General features: G+C 43.0%; 2 protein-coding genes across 3 annotated transcripts; one reads left to right on the top strand and one right to left on the bottom strand.

Annotated features, from left to right (window-relative positions):
- The first annotated feature begins 3,947 nt into the window (after positions 1 to 3,947).
- LRRC10 (leucine rich repeat containing 10) lies at positions 3,948 to 7,884 on the top strand. Of its 2 annotated transcripts, XM_014283756.3 has the most exons (2): positions 3,948 to 4,696; positions 7,687 to 7,884. In XM_014283756.3, the coding sequence occupies exons 1-2, from the start codon at positions 3,948 to 3,950 to the stop codon at positions 7,757 to 7,759; spliced, it is 822 nt and encodes a 273-aa protein (XP_014139231.1). In that variant the 3' UTR covers positions 7,760 to 7,884. The 2 variants fall into 2 exon arrangements, with proteins under 2 accessions (XP_014139231.1, XP_005431934.1); XM_005431877.1 differs by lacking the exon at positions 7,687 to 7,884 and having other exon boundaries at positions 3,948 to 4,784.
- Positions 7,353 to 20,263, bottom strand: CCT2 (chaperonin containing TCP1 subunit 2). The gene is made up of 16 exons (XM_055710724.1): positions 20,109 to 20,263; positions 18,861 to 18,935; positions 18,474 to 18,539; positions 18,264 to 18,375; positions 17,280 to 17,356; positions 16,177 to 16,289; positions 15,436 to 15,638; positions 15,143 to 15,243; positions 14,929 to 15,056; positions 13,070 to 13,173; positions 11,154 to 11,273; positions 10,448 to 10,576; positions 10,250 to 10,353; positions 9,161 to 9,260; positions 8,317 to 8,458; positions 7,353 to 7,672 (listed from the first exon to the last, which is right to left on the bottom strand). The coding sequence occupies exons 1-16, from the start codon at positions 20,109 to 20,111 to the stop codon at positions 7,642 to 7,644; spliced, it is 1,608 nt and encodes a 535-aa protein (XP_055566699.1). The 5' UTR covers positions 20,112 to 20,263; the 3' UTR covers positions 7,353 to 7,641.
- Between the last annotated feature and the right edge of the window lie 252 nt (positions 20,264 to 20,515).

The following is a 20,515-nucleotide window of genomic DNA, read 5'->3' as shown; positions in this document are numbered from 1 at the left end:
GGCATTCAGGTTCAAATCAAGCTGGAAGAAAAATAATGGTGTCAAAAAGAGACTCCGATCTAACAGAGAGCAACCCCAAACCCATTAGCTGCCTGGGAGGCAGCACGGAGTCTGCAATTTATTTATGTGACTTTTTGAATCTTTCCTCTCCACGAGAAGGTGTGGTGAGCAATTACATACTGCAGCCTAGCATACATGAGAGAGAAATTTGAATAATCAGCCGTTTTTGTTCAAAAGACTATGCTAGGACACTGGGGAAAGGGCAATGACAATTTTTCCCCTGCAAAACACCACTTATTAAATATAAACTGCTCACCACGTGAATGTGAACTGAAACTAAGTAAACCCCCCAAAACAAAGCAGATGTGTGACCGTGCGTAGTGAAGAGGGAATGTCAAGAACACAGAGGAGGCAGCAGTCATCATCTGCTCTAGCAACAATGCTCTGGTCAAGAAAAAACAGCAGCAAAACCCAAACACACAGCATCTGTGAGTGAAGAGGGGGTCTAAATGCCTGTCACAGACTTTAAGCAAATCGTTATCAGCATATAATAAAGAAATTCTTTAAATTTGTTAAGTCTCTTCCCTTCCTAAGTCAGGCTGACTGAAGAGGGGCACAAAAGCATTAAAATCAATGAATTTAGACCTCTATTCATTAGTCCCCTGGATTTTGAAATATGTTTTGCTTTTTCAAACTTAATGTGCAAAATTGTGAGGGCTACACACAACTCAGCAAAGGCTGAGCCTGGTGTCTTCTCACAGCTGTGTGCAGAGCTTTGGATCTGAAAAGGCACCCACATCTCTATTCTAATAGTTTGTTTCAAAAAACAATAAAATCTCAAAAATGCAGCTTTTATGTTGATTTCCATTTATTGTGATTTTTTTAAAAATTATCTAGCTCTGAGCAGTCTTCCTCTTTTCTTCTGGACTCAGAGCTTTCACACAAGTTCTCAGCAAGCCACGACATTTTCTGTCCCACAGCCATCCCAGCCACCAAGCTGCAGGAGCTGGGTGCTGGAAGTGAGAATGGTGAGTAGTCAGTGTGGTTATTTGTGAACTTTCAGAAAGCAGAGGCATTTCTCAAGGAGCCTACACGCGCCACCTGACGTGCAGCAGAACAGATGTCATGCCCTCTGGTAAGGGCAGTGTTGCTTTGACAAGAACAAGACAATGTCTGTGCTGAGCACCTTTATCGCTTGAACTTTTCCTCAGATGCCACAAATGCTTCTGGGAAGTCATTAATGTTCACATTGGAGGGCATCAGGATAACTTTGAAGACATTAAGCGGCTTTCAAAACACCACCCTGGACCTACTGAGGGAACTGCCTTTGCCTAAGAGCTTTCACTGAGTTGCTGACTCCCAGAAGGATCAAGATCATTCATTTTATTGCAAATGTAGCCCTTTATTATCCCACCAAACTACGGTTATTTTTTCCCAAATACTCTGATATCACAATGTGTTCCAAGCAGACATTCATTTAGCCAACAGAAGTACAAAATGCAGCAACAAAAGGTCATCGTGACTTTTTTTGATAAGCTGGAATAATGATTAAACTACAGTGCAGAAGTTCCCTAAGAAAGAGTTGTCTAATGTCGTAAAGTAGAAATAATTCAAGTAGAAAAAATATATACATATCTGTGTCTATAAAGGTATATTGCAAAGTTATTTCTCTCCATACGGATTATCAAGAAACACCTAAACTATATTATTAATATACTCTTACCTAGGCATTTATGCAGTTCTGATCAGCAGGATATCTGAAGAGGTTTGTCTAAAGGGCATGTCTTTGCCATGGATGTAAATTCATTATTTTTTACGTTTTCCCCCACCTGTAGCCTACAGTGCCTTGACAGGGCAGGGAGCCATGCCTTTAGAAGGTGCTACAGCTGCTTAGAAGTACCAACAGATACAAAAACCTGCTGAGGGCCACAGGAAAATGTCCCTAAAAGTGTGATCACATTCCGGGGCAACTGCTTGGAAAAGGATGCCCTGCAAAATCCAGGAACGGCACGTTGCCCACAGTGGTCTTCTTGACAGGGTGCGTAGAGTTAGAGCAGTGAAGAAGTGGCTGCTCTGAGGTGCTCATTCAGCACGCGCTGGCCCTTGCTGCTGGGATGCTATGTCCTGCACGTCCTGCCTTCTGTCATGGGGGAGAGTATTTTCAGCACCTCTTCCACAGCACGGGCACAGATGACTGCGCCGTATCTTTGTTCTCCAGGCTTGATACTCTGCCCAGCTTCTCCAGCCAAAGCCTGCTTTATGGCACTTGGGTCACAGCACTCGCTGTTCTCTGTCCTGTTTTAATACTGGTTCCCAGATGCGCTCTCTGCGGTTGTCCTCTCCCAGAAAACTCTCCGTACATTTCATAGCATCCAGGCTGCATGGCACAGCCACTCACCCTGCAGGGAAAAGACTAGTAAACGTCCTATAGCCTATACTCAACTGACAACTAAGAGCTGCTTTACATTTGAAAGCAAGCGATAGCAAAGAGCTCTCTGTTGCCAGATTTGACCAGAGATCCAGAGGCCACCTTAACTGCTCCACGTTGCCTTTTTCTCAATCTTCCTTTGCTCCATCTTTTGTTTTTTGAAAAGTACGTGGCTCTCAGCAATCACCTCTTTTGGTTGTGTAGCATCTAATGCCCAGAAAGCAGCTGCAGACTGTTTGAAGAAAACTATCCTACCTAAATCATGGCAAGTGTGGAACTTAGCAGCAATGAGCTGTAGACACCAAAGAAGTCAACCAGCTGCTGGAAAGGTTATTTCACTTTAAAACACTCTGCCAGCTTTCACACCCAAAAGCTCACAGTAGAGCCACAGCCAACACACAGTTAGGACAATCCCCAGGAAAGATTAAAGCAGCAGCAGCTCAAGAAGTCAAAGTATGCAGAGATGCCTACAGATGGGGAGGCTCCTCCTAGAAAGCAGGGATGCTCCTGACCTGGACAGCAATGGGTCTTGCTGAGAGGAGGAGGGGAGCAGTTTACACTGCCATATCTAAATAGTCATAATCTTTAATATCCTATTTATATCACCCATAACAAGTGAGAAACTTGATGGAATTAAATCTATGGCAGTTTCTTGACAGGTTTTGGTATGGACACAGGAACTGCAGTAGCACAGTCGGAAGGCGGACGGAGAACAGCCCTGGCAGGTTGTGATAGCGAGCGTATTAAATGGGGATTCAGACAAGAAGTAAAACATAATGTAATGAAAAAGGCCCTACACAGTCAAGAGTGCCAGAGGCTATAGTAAACACTGTTAGATTAGGAACATAAATAGTAGAACAGCTCAAGATAGCAGTTTGCCAAGTATTTGTGTTAAAGCTTTAAGATAAGTACTGGGTGGCAGGTTACACTCTGAAATTATGTATTTGGCACCTTGCAAAGTAAATCCCTAAAAGTGCCACTCGTCTGGAAAGTCAGTCAAGTCTTGACAGGTATTTTAAACAACAATTAGATTACATCCGACATTTCCGCTGAAAGTTTCATGAAAGCTAAACATCTGCATTTAAAAATTTGGTCTTCTGTGGTGTTTACTTTCTCGAGCCAATCGCCACAGCCAGCACTGGCTGCACAGGCAGCGCAGCCGGAGAGAGGTGAGGGGCTGGGGCATGGCGGGGATGGTTTGGGGCAAAATCAGGGAACATTTAAACATTTACAGTGTGCAGGAAGAGGCAAGAAGGAATGTTTTTGGGGAGGGGTGAAGGGGAGCGTGGGCGAGAGAGGGAAACCTGCGCTCTGAGTCGTCCTCTGCGTAATCCCCGTCACCAAACACTCATTCGGTTATCAGAAACATTTCAGAGCCCTTGAGATTAATGGCTGGTGCATGTAAACAGAGCCTTATATTGAGAAGGCAGAGTTACCGCAGGCCAGTGCACAGCAGAAGACCAAGGTGGGCCCCTGTCCCTTGCAGTCCCGGCCATCCCCAAAGAAAGTCGGTCCCAGGATGGGGAACAGCCTGAAAGCCATAATAGCTTTTGTGCCCTCCAATGAGTGCCAGAAGTACCTCCTGGAAGACCTAGAAGAGATGCCAGTGGACAAAATGGTGGATCTGAGCAGCAGGCAGCTGAGGCGGCTGCCTCTGCACATTTGCTCTTTTAGGGAACTGGTCAAGCTGTACCTGAGCGACAACAACCTGAACCACCTGCCCCCCGAGCTGGAGCAGCTGCAAAACCTGCAGATCCTGGCGCTGGATTTCAACAACTTCAAAGCACTGCCCCTGGTCGTGTGCACGCTGAGGCAGCTGTGCATCCTCTACCTGGGCAACAACAAGCTCTGCAGCCTGCCCCTCGAGCTCCGGCTCCTGCAGAACCTCAAGACCCTCTGGATCGAGTCTAACTGCCTGCAGTGCCTGCCCGAAGTGGTGTGCGAGCTCAGCCTGCTCAAGACGCTGCACGCTGGCTCCAACGCGCTGCGCACGCTCCCCGCCCAGCTGCAGTGCCTGCAGGAGCTGCGCACCATCTGGCTGTCGGGCAACCTGCTCTCAGAGTTCCCCCCTGTGCTCCTGGACATGCCTTTTCTGGAGGTGATTGACGTGGATCGCAACTCCATCCGGTTCTTCCCCAGCCTGGCTCATCTCCACGGGCTGAAGCTGGTCATCTACGACCACAACCCCTGCAGGAACGCACCCAAAGTGGCCAAAGGCGTGCGCAGGGTGGGGAGATGGTCAGAGGAGACCCCCGAACCCCGCAAGCGGTCTGGAGCAGTGATAGAGATCACACTCGATGAGAAACTGTTGCCACCTTCTGCTGCCAAGCCTGAGCCAGAGGCCGAACCCTGCTAATGCTCAGCTGCCTGCCCTGGCAAAGGTGGCAGCGCACTCACACCACCACCCAGCCTCTACTCCTCCCTTGCTCGCAGGTGTCCAGGAAGCACCATGCCACCCACCTAGTCTTCAGGAGTAGGTGCACGGCTTGGAGCTAGGTGACAGCAGAACTCCCTTGTACAGACACCCCCTTTCGCATTGCACCCAGCACTCTCTCTAGAGCAAAGACTTCCACCCTTTCCCCCTCTTGCCATGTGGGGACCAGAGTTCACAGTAGATCTAAGACACAGTGTAGATGTTTTCCATGGGTGGATCGTACAGAGCACGCGTGGACTTGCTGCTCTTCACCCACGGGAAGCCCATGGGCTCACTCTTCCCCCTTCCACCTGGCTGAGGTGTCCAAGCTCAGCTGGAAGCCACCGTTCAAGGTGATCGCTGCTGAGTCACCGCTTCCAAGTAACCCACAGCATTTGTCTCAAATGACTTGTCTGAAACACAGCAGCAGCAACAGCTTGAAGGCTTCCCTGCCCTGCTGCGTGGGAAGCGGTAGCAGAGGTGTGGCTGTGTCCTAAGGAAACAGCACGTAGGTACCAGCGAGCTCTCCTCTTACCATTGCTGCCGCCTTCCTGGAAAATTCTCAACCACTCTTGTTTTGTTATTTCCAAGCAGCATTTTAAATGACTGTGAGGAGAGCTAGAGGCTTCGCTGCCAGTTTTTACGTTATCAGCAACGCTGCCTGTAAGGGTAGCTGTTCATGCTGCGTTTTCATGCAGTAGCAAAGAAGAAAAATCAAAGCCTGGCTACAACAGAAAACCCACAGAAGCTGCAAAGGTAAACTTGCATGAATAAAACCCAGGGCTGGGGGCCTGCCCCTAACAGGCATGCCCAGAATTTGAAGCTGAAGGCAAACGTTACTCAGCTGACTTAGCTAGGTACTTCTCCAGCTTGCAACTCAGACCAGCTCAGATCCCCTTCAAAAGGCACGGAACTTTTTTTTTGAAGTTTTGCTGTTACTGTGTAACACAGAAATCTGGCTCAAAATGACATTTTCAGCTTTTGATTCCATAGCATGGATCATTTGAGTTTGCTAAAAGAGAGCTTTTTTAAACAGGGTGGGGAGCCCTTGGTGGCACAGAACAGTCTGGTCAAGCGGAACTGTCTCACCAGCACAGCCTGCAGAAGCAGCAGTTGACTTCCCAGAAAAGGTTTGATTTAATGCCAGTTCATGACTGCTTGATGTCATTCACATGCTTGAAAAATTATCTGGAAAATAGACTCTGCTAGCACTTGCCATCTTGTTAAATGAATTTGGATCTGGCTGGCACCCATGTAGTGTCCTTACTAGTCAAATTTAATAAAGTATACGAGCATCTTACTGAGCTGAGCCATCCTTCTTTGGAATTAACTGAATTACCCCTTTCCAAATTCTTTATCTAACTTTGTTCCAACAAACTATTCCTTCCTACAAAAAAAAAATATTCAGCAAGACAAAAGGTCTGGGCTCTCTTAACATCCAAGTTCAATGTTTTATTTCCTGTGGAACTGACCCGGTAATTCATCTAAGGGGGGGTGGGGGGAAGAAGGTGCTTTTACCTGCTTGTCAACAGTCTGTATTTAACATGGTGCTCTCTTCAGATCTCCAAATGTGACAATACGGGGTAGTCTGCTGTGAGAGTTGGGAAGCGCATTCTGTAAGCAGATTTTCTTCATTTCAGGAAACCGAAGGGAGATAAATGTTTGCATGGCTACTTTTCTTGATTTCAAATCAAACACCCTGTGCTTTGGCAGGCTCACCCTCACGTTTGCCAGGGTGCTGTGTTATACTTGCAAGAGCCAGAAGGGTCACAACACCCGGTGGCACCCCTCCTGGGGCTCCCACGCAGTCAGTGCCTCAGATTGTCTCTGCTTACAGGCATCAAGAATGCACATGAAGACTGCTGCAGGCACCACAGCCTTCCTTATGACCCAAACAAAGAAACTAGTCCAATTAAGAAAGAGACTATGAAGATAGGCTGTAATAGGCATAAGGGGGGGCAGATGCAAAAAAGGGAATGTGACACAGCCTGGCACATTTTCCACTAACTGCCCGCTATTATTGAAGTGCGCGAAGTCAGCCCAAGTCCACACCTTTATAGTTAAACACACAGACTGTTTAGTCCAGGATGTTGATCTCTCCCCTGAGCAGCATTTTCCTCTCGACTCTTCTCAGCAGAACTATCTACATAAAATCTGTGGTGTTAAAAGCTGTAAAATCCCTTGTTGTAGCTCTGGGCATTGACTAAGGTTCCTCTTCAGCTTTTTCTTTTCCTTTAGTCATCAAGACACAAGTAATACTTCAGCATCACTAGAAAAGGGTGAATTTAACTTCGGAGCCTATTTCTAGGAACCCAACTTAAAACCTATTACAGCCAGGACTGGCATAAACTGCTTATGCTAAACGCAGCAGGTCAACCTGAACCAGCAAGGCACAAAGGTGTGAGACATTATTATTCACGCCGACTGCCTGGGCACCCAGGACTGAGGATGTGCACTGCAGCTTTTCTAATGAACCAGCCCTTCTTGGTTCTACCCAAAGACAAATACAACTTTGATGAATTTGAATATATTTTTATTATTATTTTTGTGTATTTTAAGTGGAACCTGGATAGGAACAGAAGGGATAGGGTTGTATAAACCCCCATTTTACTTTAAAGTGAATTCTTCCCCACAACACATACTGAAATAAGTTAAAACCAACCGAAGATGGTAATTTTCATGCCATAGATGGAGATCTGCTTGTCTCAAGCTTCTGTTCCATAACCTCACAAAAACTAGATCATTACAAAAAATTACTAGGCGAGATCTGGTCCACACATCCTCAGGTACTGAAGAAAAACTAACATGGGCGATGGTCTGGTACGCGTTTTCTGGGGAGAGAAAGAAAAATCAGAAAATTCCCCCTTCAGGCTGATGACCACAAGGCTCCCCCACCCACCCTTATTTGTAACTTTTAGTTGATATTTTGTGTTCAGTGCTAGCTCTATCTCACAGCACAAAAGGCAGTATCGTCTCAAAACTAACAAACCACCTCTGACCATTGTAAAAAAAACACTTTTGACTCACAAAACAGTGCAAAATACCTGGCAGTGGGCACACATGGCAGAACCGGCCTAGAAGCGGTGCTTCTTTCCAAACTTTTAAACAAATGTATTTTTCTTTTAGCTGCAGATTCTACTTCACAAGCAGCTGGGCATTTCACTACAGTTCTTGCCAAAAGAAAAAAATGCAGCATGATCCCTTACATTTTCATCAGCTGCTTTGTTTTAGTACTATATATAGCACATGAGTAGCTGGTGACCCAGGATTACCTAGACATTGTTCAGGCACGCTAATTTCTCTGAAGGCCTGTTCATACTGCTAATGCAAAAAAAATCACCTAACATCAGTGTTAGATGTCAGTCTTCATTTCAAATAAGTATTTTTAGAACAAGACTTTTTTTGCACAATTACTCTTCCACAGAAGGTTACTCTATACCACTGTAACTGACCAAGTAAGATACTCAGATCATACCTCGGTGCTGCTTTAATAATGTCATCGACACGAAGAATCATTTCTGCTGCTTCAGCTGCGCTCAGCAAAACTTGTCTCTTGACTTGAAAACTTTCCGTTACTCCCAAGACTGCCATGTCTCCAATGATACCCTCTTTCATATCTGGAAAAGGAGACACATGAAGAGGTTTTTTTAACTTGGGTTTTTTTTAACGAAATTACAAGAAGCTGACAGCACAGTAACTTACCTGCTCAAATGCACCATAATGATAGTAAGGGAAGTATTAAAGTCTTTCACTTCAAGCTCCTGATTTAAGCCTAACACGTTGCAATTACATACAAAAAATTAATGATGAAAACATTACACACCAGGAAGAGGAGCAGAGGTCCCAATAGGACTCTCAGCACTATTTCCCTAGGTACTATCAACTTCAGAATTCTTCTCCACAACTTTTTTTTTTTGTTGGGGGGTGGTGGGTGCCAGGGGGCAGACACAGGAAGGCGATGGACAGGACATGACACGGAAGCTTGGCTGTGTTGATTTAAAAACAAAACAAACAAAAACCCAATACCTTTCTTTTTAAGTTTCATATAACTAGACTCAATGGAAGTAAGGAAAACGATTTTCAAGGTGGAAACCATCCCCTTCAAACCCAGAGCTTTTCACTCTATTGTGAAAAGCCTGGTAGAATGATAAAGGAACATAACATTGTACGCCTACATTCTGTGCAAAGCAAACAGGAATCAACATACTCAGCACTTCCAGCTGAATATATCAGTGACAAACAGATATGACCAAGCTTAGTAAGCCTTACTGCACTCCCAAACAGCAATCCAACAGCAGAAGTAATATCAAGCCCCTTACCAAGTCCATAAGTAGTCTTCCCTTCGCTGTGAGCAGCTCTGAGCTGAGCAACCAAATCTGCACTGTCATAGCCAGCATTATCAGCTATTATTGTTGGGATCTAAGGGGATAGACAGATTGTTTTTTATTAACGCGCAAACTGATCTCTAAATAAACATGAAACGTGCTTCAATATTTCTAGTTTACTAAGTTGCAAGAAAAGGGAGTTTCAAGAAGATGGCGTATGCTCTGTTACAGTGATCAGAAGATGGGAAAAAAGAAAAAAAATATCAGACTACCTTTCTATGGATTTTAAGATCCTGTTATAAGAGAGTAGCTGAAAGGACAGAAGTGTGTTAGCAGATTTGTCAGTTCATTTTACATAGGCAGAAAAAAATGTCTCTTTCTTAATTTCAGACTACAATTGGAGAAATTTTTTCATTTTAAGAACCTAAGCTTGCTGGTAAGCATTAATCACCAGATCATTCTGTTCACTGTTTAAATGACAGCAGTGCAAACTGCACATTCTGACTGAAGAGGTAATGCCAAGTCTTACCATGCTCTTTAATTTAATTCTCTTGGGAGAAATGTTTTCCCATAGTCTTTCATTTTCTAAGAAAGTTTTTCCCACATTTAAATTACAGGAGGGCAATTTTTCTCAAACTGACAATTTGTTAACAAAGTAATATTCTATAAATGTAAAAAGATAGTACTACAGCATGAATACAATTAAATAACACCACAGTATCAATAGAACAGAAGGGCTGCTCATTTCTAAATCAGTTTCCACTGAATAAGTTGAGATTTTTATGTGCCATTTCTGCTGCACTTTTAACCCTGCAGCTAAAAGGAACAAGAACCACACGCTTGCCCTCTTCTAACTGAACATTCAGAATTCTCTAACATGCAGAATTAAGAGGAAAAAAAAAGCATGGCTGTTTTGAAAGAGGAAAAAGTAACTTTTCCCCCTTTGTTCACCTAAGCTCTGTTGCTAAATTTCACTTTTTAGACAACCAAAACTTTCAAAGAAACAGCTATCTGATGCAGGAGCTAATAAACTTAGTGAAACTTTATGTCTATTAATCCAGCAATCTGATTAAACAAACTTACCATTCGTAAAGCCTTAGCAAAGGACTCCATTGCAACAGACTCTTTGCCAGGTGTTCTGATGGCAAGTTCTGCAACAGCATTAGCCATCAGCATCTCTGAACAACCTATTCATGGGAGACACACAGATGTTTTGTATTACTGTTCAAGTTTGATACAGAACGTGTATCACGTACAAAATACAAAGAATCCAATATTCACCTCCACCATACACAGTTCTAGTGTCCTTCACGGTCTGGGCAAGAACACAGAGAGCATCATGCAAAGACCTCTCCGCCTCATCTAAAATCTGCTGTGTTGCTCCACGCAAAACTATGGTGCAAGCTTCACCTAAAAAGCACAAATGCAAAAGGGTAAAAAACCACAAACCAAACACACAAAATGAGGCTACTGCAAAGCATTTGTAATGGTTTTGCTATCACTGCAGTTAAGTTTTACACAGATCAGTTTTGAGGGAAAAAGAAAGCACGATGACATTTCACAGGTAGAGCGAAGTGATGTACACTATGCTATTGCTTTTATCAATGAACTGTTCCACAACACCTTATTTAATAGAAAATTAATGCTATCTCAAAACAACCCCTTGGAAACTTAAAAAGAGTACTGGCATTTACTAGACCAAGCTCTCAAGTTCTTAAAGCATGACATGTTGTTATTTTTCTTGTCAATTTAATCTCCCAAAGCAGAAATTCTGGTCCCTATCCTTAAAAATGTCTATGTTCATTTAACATATACAAAATTTCAACCATGAGCACACCTCTTTGCAGGATTTTTACTGAAGAGCAAGGCTTTAATAAAAATGGTTACATGATTCATTACAAAATTCCCGTGCCATCCTGGTAACTGAACAGCATTAGCAGCGGGTTAACACAAATGTTACACGTGCTGTTAGTGGCAAAACACTTACCCATTGCCACTCCAGAGAAATGAATAAGTTTATCTTCTCCAATCATGACTTCTTCAATAAGCTTGCAGCTTCCAAGTTTTACTAGCTCAGGGTGATCAAAGGTTGATACAATTTCACCACCTACAAATGTAAGGTCATGTGAAAGTCAAATTGCTCACAATGAAAGCATCCATTCAGGCAAGGTCTAACCAAGGGGAGGGGGAGGGGAAAAGATGGGAAAAAAAATAATCATCATAATTGCCAAAAAATAGATTTACATTAACAATAACGATAAGCTGAATTTTTCCAACACCAGCATATGGCACCAGAACCAGAAACCTTCCACTGATGTTGACAAGTCCTTAAAACACCAATATTGTTTCACACCACAAGAACTACAATAGCTGTAATGCTTTTGAGTTCTGTCTGGATAAGAGATTAATGTTGATCTCTGCCTATATTAAAATGCCAATCGTTTAAAGATTTAGTAGTATTTACTACTCAAGTAGTTATAAAATACTAAATGAAGTTTGTCATGTTTTTAAACTTGAGCTTGTGCCAGGATTAACTTTGCCTGCCTGATGATGGCTGAGAACCACCGGCCACCATTCTCCTGAATCAAGAGTCTTGTGCTATTTCATAGCAGCAATACTGTGGGCTACTTCTAAACCTCCATAGCAAACAAAAAAATAGCTGTTACACAGATCAAAATGTCTCTGAACAGAATATTGTTCTAGTACCCTGCTCTTCCCATTAGAAAACCATTTACATACATTCACTCCCAGCATATGCTTAACTATTCCACATTAGCATGCAGCAGTGCTATAGTTGTAGCAGTACAAGGAAAGACAAGATTTGTTGTAGAGTTTGTGCTTACTAAAAGCTTGTCTGTTTTTTTTCAACTGCACTATTTGATCCAGTGTGGTCTAATATGGTCCACTTGCTCTGCCTACAAAATTTGCTCTTATTTTGCTCCAGAACATAAGCAGTGCTCGTCTCAATCAAGCATTTGCTTGTGTCAGTGTGCCTACAGTTATACACAATTGCTGTTTCAGTTTGGCTAAGCTAAACAAGCAGCACCTTTTCCTTTCTCTCTGCAAAGGGAATTCTCCATTCTCCTGATCGCTTTCACAATCAAATTTTTATGATGTTCCAGTTAAATATCTCTAACTTCAGCAATGAGAATCATCTGCGGTCTTCCAAATGTTTCATTTTCATTAATTACTAGAGTCACATCTACACTGGCCACTACTAAAAATACCCAGGTTCTTCATGTTGTTTGAGGTCCACCTCAAGCCGATGACTCAGGCCCACATTTTTAAAAAAGAATGACTGTTTAGTCTAATCTATTACTACAAACAACTGCCATTTATAACAAGGTGGTATTAATTTACTTGCAGATTCATTCATCATCTTCATTCTTTCAACCGCTAAGTTTAATTTTTTTCTCTAGAAAACAAACATTTCAAAAGTTTATCAAGCAGGGACTTAACTGAAAATATTTTTAAAATATGGAGAAAATTACTAGCTGGCACTAACTGGTTAAATTATATTCCACACTTAGCATTTTCAGTTGCTAGAGGAAAAAAAAAATGTGTTAATCATTATGCAGGGAGGATTCAGAGAGTTTAAATGTGGAGTATAACATACTAAAGATAGAAACTGAGCTACCCACTTCTGAAAAAATACTGACAGTTTTCATAGCAGCTGATAAATAAACAAAGTTAATTTCAAAGTTATTTATGGACAACTTTGTAGGGTTCTCCACATACAATTGTATTTAAGTTCTGTAAAACAAAGTTTATTTGGAGTACTTTTCACATTCACAGATCTGCTTAATAGTAGAAAGTACAAACTAGGTGATCAAGCATTAACATTTACTAAAGATCAAACAAATAACGTGACCCTCCAAGTTTCATACAAGGTACTGTACTTACCTGTAACAAGAGCCAGACGCTCTACACCAGCAAAGTCTGCATGTTCAATAGCCATGACACCAGCAGCTCCAAAAAGCTGTTCAGGATAGTTGTAGATCAACTGTCTACAGTTAAAACACAGACACACCTTCCCATTACACATGGAACAAACCTTTCCAAATACCAGAGTAACAAAGGACAGCCAATTCTCAGCAGCGTGGACACACGACAGATTTCTGAAAACTACAAAAGCCGTCAGTATGCAAGGCACCTGCCATACACAGGATGTTGCACCACACAGAAACAAACACGGTGACAGGAAAACATACAAAGCTTAAAAAAAAGGTAACGTATACAAATAGCAGATCACAGCGTAATATGTATCCCACCCTCTCTAGAACGAAGTAGTCTTCCAAAGCTGAATGGTCAATGACCATTCAGAAGTACTATGTCAAAATATTTTTCCCTTCCAAATTAAGGGATTGAGTGTTGCAGAGACTCAGCAGGAGCTGGGAGATGCCATTTCCATCAAAAAAGATGCTTCTAACCTATCTTCAGAGAGACAATTGGCACAGAGAAGATTCTTCCCATTCTGGATACATACGCCCTTGACCTTTGTCAAGCAGCTCATCAGCGGCATTTAACTGGCTAATGTTCAGAGTATCAGATGTGAAGCGGATCTACGGTATGCCTCTAAGCAAGTCAATTTTATCAGGGAAGAAATCTGAAAGTCAAGAGTCAGTCTAACTGGAATATCACGAGCCTGGCTACACTGACTAACTGCTACCTGAGCTTAGCAGCGATGGAGTTAAGGATTGTTTTTGCATACTTCAAAGAATTCTTCTATCGAATTGCCAACAGGGCTCCTAACTCTAGGACTCTATATCTGTCCCATGTCCACAGGAAGAAGCATTCATTTTGCCTACACTAGAATGCAATGTATGTGAAACATAACATAGATGGAGGGATTATGCGATTCATCAGTCTGTCAGTGGTTCATACAGATACTTAACACAAATTTTGAAGGCAAGTTATAACACACGCTATGTCCTGAAAGAGTACATCTTTGCTACTGTGGCAAACAGTACTACTCTTACAACTCCCATCCTTTGGTGTGGAACTAGCTAGTCAACTTTATAGCAGACTACATGATGCACCACACCAACAGGTGTCAAGTTGCTCATATATTTGGCAGTTTCACTCAAATGAGAATTACTGAAAGGCAGAAGCATTTTTCATCATTAAAAAAATCTGGGTTTTTTTCACTGCAACAGTTTAAGAGAAGCACACTGCTAACAGAACTAAGTAACTTAGATTGTTGACAACTCTTAAATGAAAATGGTTGTATATCATAATTTCAAAGATGCATATAAAAGAAAAGGCTCATGACAGGGAGCACAGAGGTCTCTCAAACACTCCTGAATTTGGAGAAGTACTCCAGCACCAGCATTTTAATGCAGGAAAAAGCATAGCTGGTTCAGTCTGAACTAAACGCATTCAGCAACACAGATTCTTTCAGCATCAATTTCCCACAAAAGGGGGCATATGGATACAGACAACGCTGCTGGTACTCATAACTAAGTAAATCTGATAGTATAACAGCACAGTGACATTGTTTCAACTGGACTTAAACATGGGTCCCTGTTTAAGTAACATCAGTTCTTCCTCTTTAAAACAAAGCAAAGAGGGGGCCCACCGTGCACAAGGAAAAGCACAGAAAGTAACATCAGCTTCATGGAGGTGAATCAATTAAGCATTAGTTAAGTTCACCTAATTTTACAGGTACAGGCATAAATAATGCTCTTCATACTCATACTACTCAGACAACATTAGCATCTTGCTACTTTGTAACTCTCTCCTTTTTCCAAGAAAATACATACCTGTTAATAAAGCAGTTTATTCCATGCTTAAGAATACGCTCTACCTTCTCCTTCATTTTTTCTTTTTCTGCCTGTTCTATTTCTGCTACTTTTGCTGTAGAGTCCACCCTAACACGAGAGCCAAAAATCTAAATCAAAGAAAACAAAGCATTCAGTCTAAAAATTAACGCCATTTACAAAAGCATAATTTCACAACAGCAGTTCTGTCACATACCTTAATCTTGTCTGTATCCATACCAGTATTTGCAATAAGAATCTTTGCATTTTCAATTCTTTTTGGCTGATTTACACCAATCTTCTTGTCAAGTAAAAAGCCTGTAGTAACAGAAAAGTCTTGTAAGGCTTCAAATTAAAAGAACAATTCATTTAAATTATTACAAGCCCCCCTTATACTTATAATTCAATTCAATAACATAGCAATGTTTCCTAGAACAAATTTGTACAGACACGTATAACTTAACAGCTTCATTTCTCAAGTGCACTTACAGCCAACACACAAAGACTTACCTTCATCTAAGTAGGAATCAGCCAAACTTCCACCAAGTTTCTTAATAACGTGGATAGCTTCCAAATTACCAGAACCTTTTAACCGAAGAACAGCTTCTACAGCTAGCTTGACAAAGTGATCTTTATGATGAGTAAGTAATTTTGATGAAAGAGTTGTTCCCGCAATGTTCATCAAGTCTTCACGGAACTTCACTTCATCATCACTAAAATAAAGTCAACACAGTTAAAGTGGGAAGTCTGAAAGCCTTAACTTATCATTAACCTGCCACTGTGAGCTCCTCCCTGCTTCTTCTAGCCTGTATCTATGTGTAACGTGTTCTACTTCACAAATGCTGCACAGAATCCCTCAGTGTCCCAGAATACAACCTTCTATTTGAAATCCAGTTTCAATTAGGACCTTTGCATTCAGCTTTAGAAAGTCTGTGCTTTCAAAGTGTCAGGTAAAGAAAACAGTCACATCTAAAATCAAGAGTATTAAGTCTGAAATATCAGCTCAGATGTTCGTTCTAGGGAGCAAATGATTGCTCGCATTTTTTTTCTCCACATCATAAGTAATTTAATAAAGCTTCTGTAGTTCACCTAAAAAACAAAGTAGACTTCTTTCTTAACCGTTAAAATTCTTAAGTTCAGCTTTTACACTACTTAACAGAGAGCAAAGAATTTCCCAGTGGTATATAATTCCCACTGATGTTTTAATCTTGACTGGTTTATAACGAGTTACAGCAAATATACAATACTAACCCATGATCAACGGCTGCTTTCAGAAGTGCCTCTCTTGAAGCTTTTGTGGCTGCCCTCCAGCCTGCAATGATAGTCTGAGGATGAATCTTCTTTGCAATCAGTAATTCTGCCTCCTATTTAAATGAAATTAATAATTAGGTTTCTTCCCCCCTCAAGGTGCATTTACACTAACTAAGAAACACACTCCCAAGTAATCAGAAAGTTCTGAATAGCAGTAAAAGCCAGAGAGCTATAACAGTGAAATTAAAGTCACCCTGCTGGCACGTTTTTTTTCCAATCTAAGCATGTATGATCTGCTCTTGGAATATCATCAAGAAATTCTGATTAATGAGAAAAAAAAAATCTTAATTCCAATATGAATAGCAATCTTTCACTTCATGTTTGAGATCAGTTTCTTGTTCACTTATAGCTACAACATGAAGTGTAGTTGGAAAAAATAAACATCTTCAAACACCCTTTCTGCAAGGAACTTAGTGAACTGATGAATCATTTCTCAGATGCTCTTGATCACAGTTCCTAGATCCGAGATGATTAGCAGAGCTGCGCCAGCAAATCTAAGAAGAATTCCTCGCTTCTGAAGTCTTTCATAGTAAATTCAGATTTAGAGCTTGACAGCGTAAACTCTTACATAAACATAAAAACCATGCCAAGTTTAAAGGAACAGGATGAAATCAGGTCTCTTGCACTCAAGAACAGAATTTAATGTGCCTTTTTTTTTTTCCTCATAAAGGTTACGGAAAACTATTTCAAAGAACTGAACATCACAACTAAGCACTGCTGCATGCTGCCCAGTGCAACATCCAGAGAGTGATCTGTGAGTGATACTTCTTTCACTTGCACAATGAAATATTTTTCTATAAATGTACCAAATTAAAATATTTCTGAACTTATAAATAGTAATATAAGGAATACAGTCTAAAAAAAATATATGTATATATCTCTATATTGATGACGCAACACACAAGGGGTTTCCCCTATCAATTTCAACAGCAACGGAGCAAGGTACCCTATACTTTGGGAGTCCTACTCATAAACATCAAATCACACCCTTCTACTGATATCACCTGAGTACACTGCCAAAAAGAAAAACTGTAATACATCACCCTCAGTAATTCCGCTGCCAACACTGTGACAGATGTAGTTCCATCACCAACTTCATCATCTTGAACCTTTGACATATCTAAAGGAGAAACACACCGTATCAATGTTTTGATTCAAAATACCATGTTCACTGGTACCAGTTTCACATACAATTATTTTTATCTCACATTAGTTTGGAGAAGAAGAAAGAATCTTAGTCTTCAGTAATTTAAAGAGGTCATTCTCTAAGTCGCAGAAAAACCCCAAGATTCAGATCAAATTCAGCATCCTTCAAATCCCTGCTCTTTATTTACAATGTAGACACCAGTTCCAGCCTGGCAATAGTCAATGGCTACTCTCCTCTGTCCCCATTCCTAAAGATGGTCATCAAAAGGAAGCAGTGCCTGATAGAACCTCTAAGGTATACATACAGGATCAGTGAATACAATAACCAAGTATGCCTCATGAACTGTTGATAAACAAGGACCAAGCAAACACAAACTCATTAAGAAACTTGACACCAAATTGTTCAGGGTACTGCTCACCACCATAACGGGACCACTGGTGCACTTAAGACAGTTGACCACAAAGGTAAATTCTGTCCAGAGCACAATGTTGACAAAGTAATAAAAAGAGATGTAAATCATGGAAAACCCGAGATAATCTCTGTACCCCAGTAGGTTTCTGTTCTGAATTTTCCCACTGAAAAAAAGAGGGGTGTAGAGCTCTCTTTTGTCCTTTCTGACTGCTGGGACAAGCCAGGGTTGAGGGAAAACAAGGAGACACCAGAACAGTTTTGCAAGAACAGCATATACCACAATTTTGCTTTTGCAGAGATCCACAACTCTTGCAACACCTTCGCCTCCTTACTTCAGGATTTCTACTCCCCCTCCCTTCAATTTTTCACATTACTTGAAGAATACTTTTCTAACAACAAACAAAAACTACGTAATAAAGCTACAAATGAAGAAATGCCAGTACTGCAATGACAAGCTTTAAAAACTCACCAACCAAGACCTTGGCAGCTGGGTTGTCAACACCAATAGCTTTCAGGATGGTTGCACCATCATTGGTAACTGTTACTGTGCTATCCCTCCCAGTACTTAAAAGAATCTTGTCCTACAAGATGCAAGATGTAGAATACTGCTTGAAAATGTACTGTAACTATGAAAACTAAATCAACAGGTGTACCTACTGAGAACTTGCAACTGGCTTACCATGCCTTTAGGCCCCAGAGTGCTCTTGACCAGGTCACCAATAGCAATGGCACCAACAAAGGATGACTGAAATAAAAGCAAACATACTTTAGAGAATTATTTCTTTCTACTTTAGTACAAGCCTGTCTCACAGCGAAAAGGAGTGTCTTCCAATGAACCAATCTTCTGAGCCAAGGTACAGTTACTTAGATTTTGAACAATTATGAGGAGTTTCTCTAAATGTTAATATAAACAACACTCCTCCTTCCTTTTGTTCACAGACACGTAACAGAAGAACAAGGGACAGATTAAGTTCCACATCACCACAAACTGACAGCACATTTAACATCAGAAAAAACAAAGTGTAATTACCACAAGTATTGCCAGTTTCTTAAGAGTCAAACTTACCAACCGAGCTGTTTCCGCCTTTTCTTCATCTGCACCTGCCTTGAAAATGTTCACAGGAGCAAGGGAAATGGATGCCTAAAATAAGAGTTAATGTAAGAAGATCCCTTTAGCTTTAATAAAACTCTGCCTTTTTAAAACAAATCCCTGTCACTAACAACCTAAACAATGTTTTTAGTATTAAAATGACTTATTTCTATAACCCATTTGGTTTTGATACAAAGTATATTCAAGATAAATTCACCTTGACTCTTTTCTTAAAATCCTCTCTCTCAATCTCATAACTATGTGATGTGATTACAAGACTGACTGCAATCTACTCCTAGAGACTGCGCATCGCGTCCTCTGATACGATGTTCGAACCTTACCTCGTGGCCACGTATGCAGGGCTGTTCTGCAGGCTAACCATCAGATCCGAACGACGCAAGGATAGGTAGAACCAGCAGAAGCCCAAAAAGCCTTGTTAACGGGGCTTTTGTATTTTGATATTTGCGCAAAACACTAATATTTGCTGCATACCCATGCAAACTAATTTTAGCAGTAATGAATATATGATTTTGATGACTAACACCTCCAAGGAACTCAAGGCCTTAAACAAATCAGGATGAAATCCCAACAGAACAAAGGTATCAACCCTCTCCAGGAGTGCCGCGACTACTCCGCTGCGTGCTCGGCACACGTTTTTGGCAGGAGTTTCGCGCCTCCGCCCGGACGAGAGCAATCCCACAGGCTGCGGCGGAGAGCGCGGGCGGCGCGAGGGCAGCTCGCGGCAGAGCGCCCGCAGCGGCCTCCCCGCCCGGCCCGGGAGCGGCCCCCGCCCCGAGAGGCGAGGAGAGGAGCGGGGGGGAGCAGAAACCGCCCCCCCCCGCGGCCCGCCCGGCCCGGGCCGAGCCCAGCCCCCCTGCGGGCGGGTGGCCGTGCCCCCGGGAGCGGCGCGGGGCCCGCAGGCTGAGCGGCTGCCGCACGGCCCGGCCTGGCCGCGCCCTGACGGGCCCTCCGCGCGCGCCATCTAGAACCTTCCAGGCCCAACTCGCCGCCGCCGCCGCCTCCCCCCTCCCCCATCCTTCCCTCCCGCGCGTGGGGCAGGGCGCGAGGCCGCCCCCACGCCACCGCCGCCGGACAAAGCGTGGGGGAGGGGCGCGGCCGCCAGGCCCTCGCACGCGTGTCTGCGGGGAGCGCGGCCGCCGCCCCGCCCCGCCGCGCCGCGCCCTCCCCCGGGTAAAAGCGCCGCCGGCGCTGCCGCCCGCTCACCATGGTGCCGGTGCCGGGACCCCGCCGACGGCCGCCAGAGAACCAGCGCGCGGCTCCGCAGCCCACCACGAGCTCCGGCCGGAACTGGCGTCAGAGGAGCCGCCGCTTCCGGCGGCGCGTGGCACCGCGGGAGCCGTACCCGTCCCCCCGCGCGGCCCCCGCGCAGCGCGCCCTGCGCAATGGCGGGGCCCGGGCGGCGGCGGCGGGCGGGTGTGAGCGCACGGCAGCGCGCCAGCCTTCCGCTGAGGAGCTGCCATCTGGGCACTTGCTTTCCACTGCGCTCCTATACGGGGTTATTTCTGCCTCGGCAAAGGAGCTTAGAGTTGGCCCAGGTTAATTGTGTCATATTCCTGGAGGTCAGTTCTCAAACCAGTCAAAAGCGTTATAAATAAGGGGGATCTTCCGGC

This window comes from Falco cherrug, chromosome 5 (genome assembly GCF_023634085.1).
Source record: "Falco cherrug isolate bFalChe1 chromosome 5, bFalChe1.pri, whole genome shotgun sequence".
In the NCBI taxonomy this organism is placed as follows: domain Eukaryota; kingdom Metazoa; phylum Chordata; class Aves; order Falconiformes; family Falconidae; genus Falco; species Falco cherrug.
This window is presented reverse-complemented; position numbering and strand designations above follow the sequence as displayed.

Coding starts and splice junctions, on each gene's coding strand:
- CCT2 (XM_055710724.1), bottom strand. Junction 8,459..9,160: donor GAAGACTACTTATGGACTTG/GTAAGGGGCTTG, acceptor CTCCTTTTCCAG/ATATGAAAGAGGGTATCATT. Junction 7,673..8,316: donor ATTATTAAAGCAGCACCGAG/GTATGATCTGAG, acceptor TTCTCTCCCCAG/AAAACGCGTACCAGACCATC.
- LRRC10 (XM_005431877.1), top strand. CDS start 3,948: ATGGGGAACAGCCTGAAAGCCATAATAGCTTTTGTGCCCTCCAATGAG.